Source organism: Hypanus sabinus, unplaced genomic scaffold (assembly GCF_030144855.1).
Source record: "Hypanus sabinus isolate sHypSab1 unplaced genomic scaffold, sHypSab1.hap1 scaffold_2883, whole genome shotgun sequence".
NCBI lineage: Eukaryota > Metazoa > Chordata > Chondrichthyes > Myliobatiformes > Dasyatidae > Hypanus > Hypanus sabinus.
The window spans coordinates 2,370-17,506 of NW_026781029.1; the positions used below are offsets into that span (position 1 = coordinate 2,370).

General features: G+C 46.6%; 1 protein-coding gene across 1 annotated transcript; it reads right to left on the bottom strand.

Annotated features, from left to right (window-relative positions):
* Nucleotides 1–1,907: 1,907 nt before the first annotated feature.
* Nucleotides 1,908–11,546, bottom strand: LOC132388270 (delta(3,5)-Delta(2,4)-dienoyl-CoA isomerase, mitochondrial-like). Its single transcript, XM_059960609.1, has 3 exons — nucleotides 11,171–11,546; nucleotides 3,520–3,591; nucleotides 1,908–2,130 (listed from the first exon to the last, which is right to left on the bottom strand). The coding sequence occupies exons 1-3, from the start codon at nucleotides 11,224–11,226 to the stop codon at nucleotides 1,923–1,925; spliced, it is 336 nt and encodes a 111-aa protein (XP_059816592.1). The 5' UTR covers nucleotides 11,227–11,546; the 3' UTR covers nucleotides 1,908–1,922.
* Between the last annotated feature and the right edge of the window lie 3,591 nt (nucleotides 11,547–15,137).

The window sequence follows — 15,137 nt, forward strand, 5'->3', positions numbered from 1 at the left end:
TGACAGATGAGTGATACGTTTCTTTGTGTGAGAGGGAGGGGTGGGGATTTGGGGGTCTGATTTCTTGTTGGTGTATTTCTGTGTGGACGATCTGTTAGTTTTGGTGTTTGAAAGAGGGGGGGATGGGGGGATTGATGCATTTGTTGCTGTTTTTGTTTGCAAGGGGGGAGTCGGGGGTTTGATGTTGTTGTCGCTGATTTTTTTTCTAGGGATGGGTTTAGGGTTTGATCTTCAGGCTGCCATTTTTACAAGTGAGCGATCTGTTAGTTTTTTTGACTGAGTGAGGGGGTGGGGGGTGTTGTGGGTTTTGTTTCTTTTTCGTATGTGTGGGGGGGGGGTGCGGTTGAGATCTGTATTTTGTGACTACCTGGAGAAGATGAAGCTGGAGCTGTAGTCCCAAATTGAGTTCAAAACTGACTGTTCAAATGCTGTTCATAGACTTCAGTTCAGCATTCAACACAATCATCCCTCAGAAACTGAATGGAAAGCTGAGCCTGAACACCTCCCTCTGCAACTGGATCCTAGACTTCCTGACTGGGAGACCTCACTCAGTCCGGATCGGGAGCAGTATCTCCAACACCGTCACACTGAGCACGGGGGCTCCCCAGGGTAGCCTGCTCAGTCCACTGCTGTTCACTCTGCTGACCCACAACTGTGCTGCAACACACAGCTCGAACCACATCATCAAGTTCGCCGATGACACGACCCTGGTGGGTCTCATCAGCAAGAACGACGAGTCAGCTTACAGAGAGGAGGTGCAGCTGCTAACAGACTGGTGCAGAGCCAACAACCTGTCTCTGAATGTGTACAAAACAAAAGAGATGGTTGTTGACTTCAGGAGGGCACGGAGTGACCACTCCCCACTGAACATTGACGGCTCCTCAGTAGAGATCGTTAAGAGCACCAAATTTCTTGGTGTTCACCTGGTCCCCCAACACCAGCTCCATAGCAAAGAAAGCCCAGCAGCATCTCTACTTTCTGTGAAGGCTGAGGAAAGTCCATCTCCCACCCCCCACCCTCATCACATTCTACAGGGGTTGAAAGCATCCTTTTGAGAGCATCTTGAGCTGCTGCATCATTGCCTGGTTCGGAAATTGCACCATCTCCGATCGCGAGACCCTTAGTGAAGTCAGCTGAGAAGATCATCGGGGTCTCTCTTCCCACCAGCATGGACATTTACACTACACACTGCATCCGCAAAGCAAACAGCATTATTAAGAACCCCACGCACCCCGCATACAATCTCTTCTCCCTCCTGCCATCTGAGAAAAGGCTCCGAAGCATTCGTGCTCTCACGACCAGACTATGTAACAGTTTCTTCCCCCAAGCTATCAGATTCCTCAATACCCAGCGGCTGGACTGACGCCTTACTGACCTATTGTCCTGTTTATTATTTATTGTAATGCCTGCACTGTTTTGTGCACTTTATGCAGTCCTGGGTAGGTCTGTAGTCTAGTTTAGTTATGTGTTTTTTTTTCTCTGTGTTGTTTTTTTTTAACGTAGTTCAGTCTAGTTTTTGTACTGTGTCATGGTCCTGAAAAACGTCTCATTTTTACTGTGTACTGTACCAGCAGTTATGGTCAAAATGACAATAAAGATGACTTGACTGGCAACTCCCGCGACGCTGCTGGTGCTAAACTGTATCCGTCTGCCAATCCTTTGGGCTCATCACGATGTGTAAGGGGGGGGGGGTTTGCTACACGGGCAGCAGCTTACTCTCCATATCGTACTGACCTGGCTTGCGTATCTAGACAGCGAGGACGCAACATCCATGGTCGACCCTGACCGACGGCGGCCTCGCATGATCTAATTCATGGCACGTCTTCACCAGCGAAGTGTCATCCTAATCTTCAGTGACACAGACACTCTTTTGGCAAAGCGGAAGTTTGTGGGGGGGGGGGGGAGCAGGTGGTGATGAGATGTCAAGGTCTTTGCTCTGCAATACGCCACTTTATCGTTAACCATGTACTGGTACTCACAATGTAATCCAGGCCCTCCTTGACTGAGTGATCCCGGGAGTAGATCATGTTCAGCTTCGTTCCCTGCACTGCCAACGGGCTCTTGCTGGCGATCTCGGAAGCCAAGTCAAAGGCACCATCCAACATGTTTTCCTTGTCCTGGAAGACTCGGCTTTGGACAAGAAGAGAAAAGTTAAGTTGGTGACGTTTGGCCTGGCTGTGCAGGGCAGATCCAACAGCCTAGGCCCAATCCTCCACTGTCCATTCTTATACTAGGTGATGGGGGCGGGTTGGAACCAGAGTTGTCAGCTTCGATATCCAGCCTATTGTCTCCCCTGGGTCCCTTCCTCCTATTTCTCCAATGGCCCTCTCCTATCTGATTCCTTATTCTCCAGCCCTGTGTTGGCACATGGCCAAGTGGTTAAGGGCGTTGGTCTAGTGATCTGAAGGTCGCTAGTTCGAGCCTTGGCTGTGGCTGTGTGTGTGTCCTTGAGCAAGGCACTTAACCACACATTTTTCTGCGACGGCACCAGTGCCAAGCTGTATGGGTCCTAATGCCCTTCCTTTGGACAATATCGATGGTGTGGAGAGGGGACTGCTGGTCTTCCATGAAGCCCAGGTTTGCGCACTGGAAACTTTCCAAGGAGCAAATCCATGGTGTATCAAGCCTAATGGAGGCCTACACTACTACACCTTTCCCTCCCACCTGGTTAACCTATCACCTTCCTTCTCCTTCCCCCACCTCTTTTTATTCCCGCTTTCTTTCCTGAGAAGGGGCCCGAAACATCGACTGCTTATTCATTTCCATGGATGCTGCCTGACCTGCTGAGCTCCTTCAGCGTTGTGTGTGTGTGCGTGTGTGTGTGTGTGTGTGTGTGTGTGTGTGTGTGTGAGTGTGTGTGTGTGTGTGAGTGTGTGTGTGTGTGTGTGTGTGTGTGTGAGAGAGTGTGTGTGTGTGCGTGTGTGTGCGTGTGTGTGTGAGTGTGTGTGCGTGTGTGTGCGTGTGTGTGTGTGTGTGCGAGTGCGTGTGTGTGCGTGTGTGTGCGTGTGTGTGTGCGCGTGTGTGTGTGTGTGTCTGTGTGTGTGTGTGTGTGTGTGTGTGTGTGTGCATTACTCTGGATTTCCGGCATTCTATAGGGAGCAGCAGGTCAATAGAAATAGGTGAGGGTCTGACCGAAGTAGGACTGAGACAGAGACTGTTCTGCATACTCCACAAAGAGCCAGATGTGGCTTGAGCAATGTAGGACTACTGGACTTGGAGGCACTTTCCTGTCAATCACGTGCTTGTGTGGCTATCGTTGATAGCAGGAGGTTCAACGCCCGGCTGATACACAGCAGGATCCCCAAAAAAAAAACGTGACAAAGAGCAAATAATCAGGGCAAGTCTAGGGCCATCGGAGCTCAGGTAGAACCCTACTCACTTTGCCAAAACAACGGAGGGGGATCAGTCGCATCGCTGAGGAGGGAATCAGCAGCCTCGGTCCAGTCACTCACCAGAAGGATGGCGGCGCGCTGACAGATCTCACGGGGTCAGGCATGAACATTCAAACAGAGCGCTTACCTCACCAGTCCACAGCGCATCGCTTCGTCGGCCATCATCTTCCTCGCCGTGTAAACGAGTTCACTCACCAGGCTACAAGACACAAGCAGGAGAAGACAATGAAGTCGAACTGAGTTGTTCCTAAGTTTTCCAACTCTCCCACATAATATAAATAGAGTTAAAAGTATCAGAACACTGAACAGGGAGGCACAGTAGAGTCCCTTCAGCCCACAATATTGTACTGAGCTGTTAACATGCTCTACAATCCAACTAACACTTTTCTCCCCACTATTCTTTCACCCAAGTGCCTATCTAATAGTCTCCAAGTGTCCTTAATGTAGGGTTTCCCAACCTGGGGTCCATGGACCCCTTGGTTAATGGTAAGGCCCCAGGGCATAAAAAAGGTTGGGAAACCTGCCCTAATGTTTCATTGTACCTATGTACGATGACAATAAAGATCATTTAATTCAATTCAATGTAACTGTCTCGGCCACCACTCTGGCAGTGTGCTCCATGCACCTACTCTCTGGGTTGCCGGATCTCAGTTATTTCCGATCCCCAGGTTCACTTAGGAGCTCAGGAACGAGCGAGAAACTTTAATTTTCACGACTGTTCATTTTAAAGTTTAAACCAAGGACAGCTGCTAAGCAGGCCAAGGAACGGTGATACAAAGCAGATGAAAGACAAGAAACTAAACAGATTCAACACGGCGCGCTTGACCCCTTTACTCTCAGAAGTTCCTCAGATAAGAGAAACCAATCAATGGCTACACAATTATAACATGTGGGTAACGCGCTGACACTTAGCCAGGGATGTTCCTACACTCAAACCGCCTGTTGATGGGTCTGAACTAGATAGAGATTCACCTAACCTCATTGACCAAAAATTGATTAATGAAAAGTTGGAAAAACGAGAAGGGTGATAAACTGTTACGTAACTGCTATACTGCCTTTTGGTAGTAAGTGAAAAAAAAGCACCACATACTGTGAAAAATACATGAGTTTGTTAAAAATACAAATTGTTAGATACAAAGTATGTCAGTAAAAAAAACTATGATTAGAACTATGATTTTAGTCTTTTATTAATTCAACTAACATCTTAAAAAATTATAAAAGAACAACCGATGTCAAGATCCTACTTTTGGCATTCCCCCCCAACTTTCCTCCAAACACCTTAAAGTTATGCCCCCTCATATTAGCCAATTTCACCCAGGGGTGGGGAAGAGTCTCCACTCTTAAAACCTCTGTCAAGTCACCTCTCATCCTCCATCAGTCAACTAGGAAGGACAATGCCAGTCGGAATCTCTGTTATGCGCTGATTAATGAGATGAGGTGAATCTTAGCCGATTCAGACTCACCAACAGAAGCAGCATGGGGCCTTTCTCCGGGGGGGGGGGGAGAGAGAGCAAGAGAGGGAAAAGAGAGAGGGAGGGGAGAGAGGGGGAGGGGAAGAGAGAGAGGGAGAAGGGAGGGGGGAGGGGAGAGAGAGGGGGAAGAGAGAGGGAGGGAGGGGGAAGAGAGAGGGAGGGAGGGGGAAGAGAGAGGGGGAAGAGAGAGAGGGAGAGAGGGAGGGAGAGATAGAGGGGGGAAGAGAGGGAGGGGAGAGAGAGAGAAAGAGGGAGAGGGGGTGAGAGAGAGAGAGAGAGAGAGAGAGAGAGAATTACTGACGAACAGAAATCCAACCCAACAGGAACCCTGCCACACCCTACTTCCTCTTTGACTTCGGTGGCAGAGAATGTTGAAAGTTCAAAGTAAGTATATTATTAAAGTGCATTATGTCACCCATATACAATCCTGAGATTTGTTTTCTTGTGGGCACTTACAGTAAGTAAAAAAAACACAATAGAACCAATGGAAGACTGTACCCAACAGAAAGGACAACCAATGTGGAAAAGGCAACGTATTGTCCAAATACAAGAAGGGAAGAAAAAGGAAAAAATATTGAGAACATGAGATGAAGAGTCCTTGAAAGTGAGTCCAAAAGTTGTGAGTCGAAAAACAGTTCAGTGATGGGGTGAGTGAAGTTGAGTGAAGTTCTCCCCTCAGCCTGATGGTTGAGGGTTAATGACTGTTCCTGAACCTGGTGGTGTGAGTCCTGAAGTTCCTGTACCTCCCTCCTGATGACTGCAAGAATCTCATGCCTGACGTGCCCTTTGCCCTGGCTCTTACGTTCAGTCCCAGTTGAGAAGATGAAGACATGTGCAGCGGTTACTTTAAAACAAACCAAAACTGCTGAGAGACTAAGGCAGGAGATCGACACCATACGACCCGCTTCCAAATAGCAAAGTCCTGAAGTAAAAAAAGGTACATTCATTCGATCCTTTATTATGAAGCCAGCAAAGACGAACAATCTTATAGCGATAAAAAAAAATGGAACTCAATTAGCAATATAGGATCTTAGCATTCGAATCAGCGTAATTAAGTGGTCTAATAATATTCCAATTGGCATTCTAGATGTATTCAAGTGTTCAGCATCCCAATTAGCGTAGTAAGTGGGCGAACTACATTAGTTTCAAGTAACGTCCCAATTAGCGCCCTATACATATACAAGCTTTCCATTCAGCATCCCAATTAGCATGGTATGTAGCCAAACTAAGGCTACGTCCACACTACGCCGGATAAATCCGTAACCGAAGCTTTTTCTCTTTGTTTTTACCCTCCATCCACACTAAAATGGTGTTTTCGTCCCCCGAAACCGGAGCTTTTCAGAAACGCTTTCCGAAGTGTGTACTTTTGAAAACACAGATTGGCCGGATCAGTGTGGACAGGGTAACCGGAGACTTCTGAAAACGCTATCAGACGGCAGCGCGCTATTTCATTGATTTCTGGAACGCAACCTAACAATTTCAGAACAGACGGCAAAGAGACTGAAGCCAGAAGAGTTAGAAATGTACTCACCAAATACTTTGACCCATAACTTACTGAATAAATAAGTATACTCACTTTGCCCTGTTTTCCGTCCTTGCTCGTATGAAGGTGGTTTATTTATTTATGTAAGTACTTCTCTGACAATAGATGTGTAACAGCCTAATGTAACATTGTATGGAAATACAAGGTAACGCTGATGCAGACATGTTTTATACATTTAACAAGGTGTTTTATTAATGCAACAGTTAGTCAGTTTTTCAATGTTCGTCATCAGCCGGGTCAATCTGTCCATGAACTCCCTGTCGGTTGCCTCCGTACGCTCCAGTATTTCTTTTTTTGTACTTTTAAGTTCTCCTGCGTGAGAGCCAACAGCTGTCTGTCGTTTAAGTTTTTCTAGTCTGTAACTACACAGACACGCACTTTTACAGCGAGATTCGACACCAAACATGTCACTTGTTTTCAGTAGATGTGTCCTGCGCATGCGCAGTAGCAGGAGATTCACCGAAATATCCATTTCAATGTAGATAGAGATATTTTCAAAAATGCGTAGTGTGGACACCCATTGTTTTTACGTGAAATCGGCGTTTTCAAAATTATCCAGTCTAGTGTGGGTGTAGCCTAAGTTGGTGTTCCAGCAACATCCTAATTAGCGTTCTGTACATATTCAAGTGTTCTAGTTACCATACCAGTAACTTCCCAATTGTGGTCATTGTACCAGTAACGTTCTAATTAGCGGTCACCAAAAAAAAATCATTCCTAGTTGCTTCTATCAAAACTAAACAATTAACAAAACATGAACACATAACTACACTCATTTGCTTCTACAAGATTAGCATAATAAACACGCCATAAACTCAGGTAGATAGAGCTCGTCGGCCTGGGAAGGCAGTCCATCTAAGAGAGAGGAAACTCTGATTTCAAACCTCCGCTGCCTTGCGGCCATACCCACTCATGGGAGAGGCTTCGGGAGTAAACCCTGAGGACAAATCCGGAGCTGGAGTCCCTAAGGCAGTCCGACATTGCCTTCAACCTCGCTCTGGCAACTCCTGCGACGACACTGGTGCTCAGCTGTATCGGCCCTTGCCCTTCCCTTGGACAACATCAGTGGCATGGAGAGGGGAGACTTGCTGCATGGGCAATTGCTGGTCTCCCATATAGCCTTGCCCAGGCCTGCGCCCTGGAAACCATTCCAGGCACAGATCCATGGTCTCACGAGACTAACGGATGCCAACTACAACACAGACTGAAAGTGATACATGGCTCCTGTCAAATGCTCAGAGGTGCTTTCAACTCAAGTCAGCATTCCTTCCACCCTGTTCAGCCTTGCTGAACCAACTATCTGCCAGTGCTCACAGCTCCACCCAGAAAACCTTGTTTTGTAGGATCATCATGCACAGAAACAAGTCTTTTGGCTCAGTGAGTCAGAACAATTTACACTAATCCTGCACTCATTCCATTTACTTTCCCCATGTTCCCATCAATTCCAGCACTCACAAAGGAAGAATTAGTTTGGGATTGATACAGACTCTTAGATAGGGAGCAGAGTAGTATGAATAATCAGTGGTTACTTCAGCGTGGACTTTCACAGCCAGACAGCGTCTATGGAGGAGGCCTTCTGGTGAGCTTTAAGGGTAACAAAATTTGAAGTTAATTAGATCAATCCACACAAGGGAAGGAACTCTGAAAATGGGAGCTAGCAAATGTTTCAACCTTATCTAACTAATTGCTTTAAAAAGTCACTTTCCAAGCTTTAACATGCACTGTGGAAACAAAGCTTTCTCAAACAAGCAGGCTTGGAGTGTCTGATCTTGTAATTTGCCCTCTGTTCAGTTTCTAATACAATTACAGTGTGAAACCTGCTTCAAGTTTGTGAGAATTGGAGGAATGTGGATGGGTAATGAAAACCTGGATTTTTATAAGTGCTCTTTGTCATCTTCATTATGTGCCATGTCGTATCTTGGTCTTGGCAAAACTCTTCCACAGAAGTGGTTTGCCATTGCCTTCTTCTAGGCAGTGTCTTTACAAGACGGGTGACCCCAGCCATTATCAATACTCTTCAGAGATTGTCTGCCTGGTGTCAGTGGTCGCATAACCAGGACTTGTGATCTGCACCGGCTGCTCATACGACCATCCACCACCTGCTCCTGTGGCATGACCCTGATCAGGGGGTCTAAGCAGGTGCTACACCTTGTCCAAGGGTGACCTGCAGGCTAGCGGAGGGAAGAAGCACCTTATTACCTCCTTTGGTAGAGACGTATCTCCACTCCACTACCCTTTAGTCACAAATAAATCCACAACGGATTTGAGAATCAGAAGGTGTTGAGAATGTGGGACTGGCGGTCATGGGGAGTGCTTTGAGAGGTTGGTCATGATTAGACTTAACTTCGCTCAATCAAGGAACTGGACCCGATGCAATTTGCCTACCAATACGATTCTTGACTTCCTCATCTGCAGAACACAGTCAGTACGGATCAGTAATAGTATGTCTTCTTTCACTGACAACCAACAGGATGTGTGTTTAGCCTAATGCTCGGCTTCCTCTATACACACATTACTGGGTGGCTAAAAGCACCTCAGACACCGTCTAGAAATTTGCAAATGAAACCTACTGTTGTTGACAGAATCTCAGGCGGTGACGAGAAGGCGCACAGGAGCGAAATGGATCGTTAAGTAGTGTCACAATGACAACCCTGCACTCAACGTCAGCCTTCAAGAGGACCACAACCTTGTCGTAGGGTTTGGAGGCCTGTGTACCTCAATGACCCAGAGAGCTATGTTGGCTGGAGTCAGGGCTTTATGCTTTGTCTCTTGGTAGGGTCACCCAGGTCAAAGGGCAGAGGCCAGACTCAGAGTGGTCCAGATTCGGGGGTTCAGCTCACAGGTAACAACTCTGACTGGTCAAACAAAATTGTTACGGAAACAGCAATGAAGAATCCTTCTACATCTGAGTGTGACGGTATTCCTGAGTCTCCACCCGGGACTTGCGTGGCTAACAGTGAAAACCGAGAGGAAGCTACTGACACGATGGAGGAAGCCCTGAACACCGCCAGAGATGGGGGACCTTCATTGCTGCCCCAAATGCCAGCAGCGTAACAGGAAGTAAATACTCAATATCAGCAAGGTTGTATTGTAGACTTCAGGAAGGCAGAGTTGGGGGAGCATCACCAATCCTCACTGAGAGAGTGAGCAGTTTCAAAGTTCCTGGGTGTCAACATCTCTGAGGATGTGTCCTGGGTCCAACCTAATCACAATGAAGGCACGCCAGCGGCTATGCATCAGGAGTTTAAGATTTGGTATGTCACTAATATGCTGGAAAATTTCCACAGACGTACAGTGGAGAATATTCTGGATGCTGCCTGCATCACTGTCTGGCATAGAGGCTCAATTGTGCAGGTCTGAAAGAGGCAGCAGAGTTGTGAACTCAGCTAGCTTCATCACAAGCACAACCCTGACCATCATAGAGGACATCCTCAAAAGCCGGTGCCTCAAGATGGAGCCATCCATCACGAAGGACCCTCACCATCCAGGACAAGTCCTCTTCTCATTACTACCATCAAGCAGGAGATGCAGGGGCCTGAAGATTTTAGGATTAGTTTCTTCGTCTCTGCCATCAGATTTCTGAACAGGCCACGAATTCATGAATCTGGCTTGGTACAGATCAAATGCCTAAACGCCTCCTCTGTTGCATCACTTGTCTTTCTCCAGTGTAACTCAAAGCAATTTGTTACATCTGCATTGTACTGCAAAAGAACAAATCTCACGACATGACCACCTTTACACAGAGTGCAGGAATGCAGCATCCATCATCAAGAGCCCCCACCATCCTGGCCATGCTCTTTTCTGGCTGAAGAAGGTACAGGAGCCTCAGGTCCCACACCACCAGGTTCAGGAACAGTTATTACCCCTCGACCATCAGGCTCCTGAACCAGAGGGAGTAACTTCACTCTTTTGCACACTGATTGTTGGTCGATATTTGTTGTGTGTGCGTTTTCAGTGATTCCATTCTGTTTCTTTGTAGTTACTGTAAATTCCTGCAGGGTAGTATATAGTACGGTGAAGGATAGGTGTGCTTTAATAATAAATTTACTTTGACCTTTGAACTGTCAGTGATAATCGCAAACCAGAGGGGATAACTTCACTCTACTCTTCACTGAGCTGTTTCCACAACCTATAGACTCACTTTCAAGGACACTTCATCTCAGGTTCTCAATAATTATTACTTATTTACTTATAATGATTATTATTTTCTTTGCATTTGCAGAGTTTGTTGTCTTTTGCACGTTGTTTGTTTGTCCATCCTGTTGGGTGTGGTCTTTCATTGATTCTACTGTGTTTCCCAGAAAATGAATCCCAGAGTTTTATATATGTAATCTTAAAATTTAATTTTGAACAATAAATCTGCTTCTGGATGGAGTTTGTCGTATTTAAGAGAGGAAGTCTGACGGATAACGAAGGAGAGAGGTTAGACCGATCAAAGTTAGATAACACGAGTTTGGGAGGAGAGTTGTGTGGCACAGAAACACGAGCACGGATGTCGGGTTGAATGCAAAACTCAGTGTCACTTCTGGGATGTTCTCATACTAGCAAAAATGCGCAGCTTACAAAAAAACAGAGCAAATTAGTTGCATCATTTTCTTACCAAGGAAGCTGGTCAGCCGGGTGCAGAGAATGAGAGTGCCGGCAAAGAACTGGAGAGAGTCAACAAGGGAGAGCAGTCACAAGGGTGCAAGGCGGAGGGTGAGCGTGCAGTGCAAGGCAGGGCAAGTCCGGACTGAGATCAAGGCTTACTGACGGCAAAAGAGTACCTGGCATTTCCGATAACTTTGGGCAGTCGCTGCAATGTTCCCACATCAGCTGCCATTCCGATGTCCACCTCCTGGGCAGAAAGAGAAGTATTATTTATTCAGGGATACTTCCAGCCCACCAAGCCACACCACCCAGCAACTAACCCTAGTCTAACCACAGGACAGTTTACAATGACCAATCCACCTACTAACCGGCACGTCTTTGGACTGTGGGAGGAAACCGGAGCACTTGAACTCTTGATGCCGAGCTATAATACCATCGCGCTAATCGCTACGCCACCACTAGAGACTGAATTAGGCCATTCAGTCCATCAAGTCTGCTACACCATTTCATGATGACTGACCCATTTCCCTCTCAACCCCATTCTCCTGCCTTCTCCCTGGAACCTTTCGTGCTCTGACTTATCAAGAATCTAAAAACCTCTGCCTTAAATACACTCAATGACCTGGCCACCACAGCCACCTGTGGCAATGAATTCCACACATTCACCACTGTGGGCCCCCTAAACTGGATGAAGCTCTAACTGGAAAGGATAGGATATCAACCAATAATTTTCTGTTAGACCATAAGACATAGGAGCAGAATGAGGCCATTTGGCCCATCAAATCTGCTCCAACATTCAATCATGGCTGATCCTTTTTTCTATCTCCTCCTCAACCCCAGTTCCCGGCCTTCTCCCCGTAACCTTTGATGCCATGTCCAATCAAGAACCTATCAATCTCTGCCTTAAATACACCCAGTGACCTTGCCCCCACAGCTGCATGTGGCAACAAATTCCACAAATTCACCATCCTCTAGCTAAAGAAATTTCTCTGCATCTCTGTTTTAAATGGACGCCCCTCTATCCTGAGGCTGTGCCCTCTTGCCCTAGACTCTCCCACCATGGGAAACATCCTTTCCACATCTACTCTGTCTAGGCCTTTCAACATTTGAAAGGTTTCAATGAGATCACCCCTCATCTTTCTAAATTCCAGCTAGTAAAGACCCAGAGCCATCAAATGTTCCTCGTATGATAACCCTTTCATTCCTGGAATCATCCTTGTGAATCTCCTCTGTTTACGAGACCAAAGCCTTATCAGTTGGCCACCGCAAGGTGTTAAAGTCCACACAGATCTATTTCGCAGAGTTCAGGAGGGCAAAGCTTTAAACAAATCCCAACGAATCCCAAGTTGGGTAAGTCCCAAAAACTGATCGAGCATCTTTCGGCTCTCACACTAGCTCACAGCCAATGAAGTGCATCTGTCATCACTGATGTAATGAAACAGCAGTCCACTTGTATGAGGTCCCACAAATGTCAACGTGATAACAGACTGGTAGCCTGCTTCAGTGACATGGATTGAAAAATTGATATTAACCAGAGCACTGGAAATATCTCCAGTCATCTCTATAAAATATTGCCACCAGGGGGATTTAAAAAATTCTTAAGATAGACACATGGATGATAGAAAAATGGAGGGCGATGCATGACAGAAGGGCTAGATTGATCTTAAGAGTATACCGTGCTCTTTTCTTGCTGCTGCCATCAGGAAGAAGGTACAGGAGCCTCAGGACTCGCACCACCAGGTTCAAGAACAGTTACTACCCCGAAACCATCAGGCTCTTGAACAAAAGGGGATAACTACACTCATCTATTGAGATGTTCCCACAACCGATGATCTCAATTTAATGACTCTTTTATTGTGTTATTTCATGTTTGTTATTTATTGCTATTTATTTATTTATTTATTTATTTGTATCTGCATTTGCACAGATTGTTGTTCATCGATCCTGTTACTGTTCCATAGACTTGCTGAGCATGCCCACAGAAAAAGAATCTCGGGGTTGTACGAGTTGACGTGTATGTAATCTGGTAATAAATTTTACTTTGAACTTTGAACTCTTGAGAAGGTTAGAAGGTCAGCACAACATTGCGGGCTGAAGGGTCTGCAATGTGCTCTGTTCTGTTTGTATTAGGACAAGGCAGGCAGATTCTCAGTTTAACATCTCACCCAAAACTCTGTCAGAACTGGACAAGATTTGGGCCACGGTGTGCAGTGTCACTTTTGGAGTGAGCCATAAACCCAAACCTCCCCGCTCAGAAGCCAGTCAGATACCAATGGAAGGACATCAAAGGAACATCTCTCCTCACGACTTCTAGTCAGGGCACGTTCCCTCCGACAAGTCCGGAGATCAAAGGCCCATGATCGGCAAGATGGTGAGAGGCATTGATCGTGTGGATAGTCAGAGGGTTTTTCCCAGGGCTGAAACGGCTAACACAAGAGGGCACTGTTTTAAGATGCTTGGAAGCAGATACAGAGATGTCAGGGGCAAGTTTTTCACACAGAGAGTGGTGAGTGCGCGGAATGGGCTGCCGGCAACAGTGGGGGAGGCAGATACGATAGGGTCTTTTAAGAGACTCCTGGATAGGTACATGGAGCTCAGAAAAATAGAGGGTCATGGATAACCCGAGGTAATTTCTAAAGTAAGGACAGGTTTGCACAGCATAGTGGGCCGAAGGGCCTGTATTGTGCTGTAGGTTTTCTATGTTTCTGTGTCGGATTACTAAGCCCATAGGTCAGCATGTCTGGAGCTCTGGCCACAGACTGGAGATGGGAGGCCTGACGTCTGGATCGCTGGGGCCAAAGGACTCTGTGGGGGGAGGGGTGTGTGAGTGAGAGTGTGAGAGAGCGAGAGAGATTAAGTGTTAAACGGCCTGGTTTTGCTACTGCTGTTCTGTTTAATTGCTGCTGTGGCTTGTGCTGTTCTGGTAAAGGTTAGTGTCGGTTGTTAATGACAGATCTCACGGTATGTTTCTATGTACACGCGATAAGTAACTGAACCTGAATGCGTCGTGCTGAATAATTCTGAAGATGACGAGGGAAGGGCACTGGAGAGACAGCTAGGTGATGCATCCTGACGAGCGTGTTTGGTGCAGAGAAAATTTTTCGGACACGCTCCTGAAGATAACTATGGTCCTTGTTTGGGACTTCATGCTCTTCCAGATACTCCCTGCTGGAGATACAGTTTATTATCGGCTTGACCATACAGTATTGAGCAAATTTTCAGGCAGCTAGCATGCCTAAGACTTTTGCACCGTACTGTACTTATCAATGTGGATCAGAGAGTGAGCTTATAAACCTGGCAGGAGCAAAGGACGTTGAGAATGGCGGGAGTGGTGCGCCATGGGAGGGGTGTGGGACAAGTGGGACAAGGAGCTCCAGGGGCCTGTGCAGGCAAAGTAATTTGATTCCAAACAATTGGTTTATTGATCTTTACAGAATGTCTCTTTGGTGCTTCCCGCTTCCTTCTGCTTTTCCCAACCATGATCCCCCTCTCCCTGCCCCCTCCCCACTCTCAGTCCACAATAGAGACCCAGATCAGAATCAGGTTTATCATCACTCACGTATATCATGAAATTTGCAATACAGTGTAATACATAAAATTACCATAGTACTATGCAAAATTCTTAGGCACCCTAGCTCTCTCTCTCTAGATAGATAGATGTCCGGTAGTGTATATTCAGATCTAGATACAACAAGCCTTGGATTATCTATCCTGCTGTGCCACAGTGGTTGAGGATGAAAAGCCAGTGGAAAGTGTTACCGGGAAACGTGTTCGGAAATTGCACGTCTCGGATCGCAAGACCCTGCAGCGGATAGTGAGGTCAGCTGAGAAGATCATCGGGGGTCTCTCTTCCCGCCATCACGGACATTTACACCACACGCTGCATCCGCAAAGCAAACAGCATTTTGAAGGACCCCATGCACCCCTCATACAATCTCTTCTCCCTCCTGCCATCTGGGAAAAGGCTCCGAAGCATTCGGACTCTCACGACGAGACTGTGTAACAGTTTCTTCCCCCGAGCTATCAGAATCCTCAATACCCAGAGCCTGGACTGACACCTTACTGCCCTATTGTCTTGTTTATTGTTCATTGTAATGCCTGCATTGTTTTGTGCACTTTATGCAGTCCTGGGTAGGTCTGTAG

Bases quoted from the DNA above. Each gene is read 5' to 3' on its own strand.
- LOC132388270 (XM_059960609.1), bottom strand. From the start codon at position 11,226: ATGGCAGCTGATGTGGGAACATTGCAGCGACTGCCCAAAGTTATCGGA. The intron at 3,592-11,170 runs GTACTCTTTTGC...TGTGTCTTGTAG, and splicing joins AAAGTTATCGGAAATGCCAG to CCTGGTGAGTGAACTCGTTT. The intron at 2,131-3,519 runs GTAAGCGCTCTG...TCTTGTCCAAAG, and splicing joins ATGCGCTGTGGACTGGTGAG to CCGAGTCTTCCAGGACAAGG.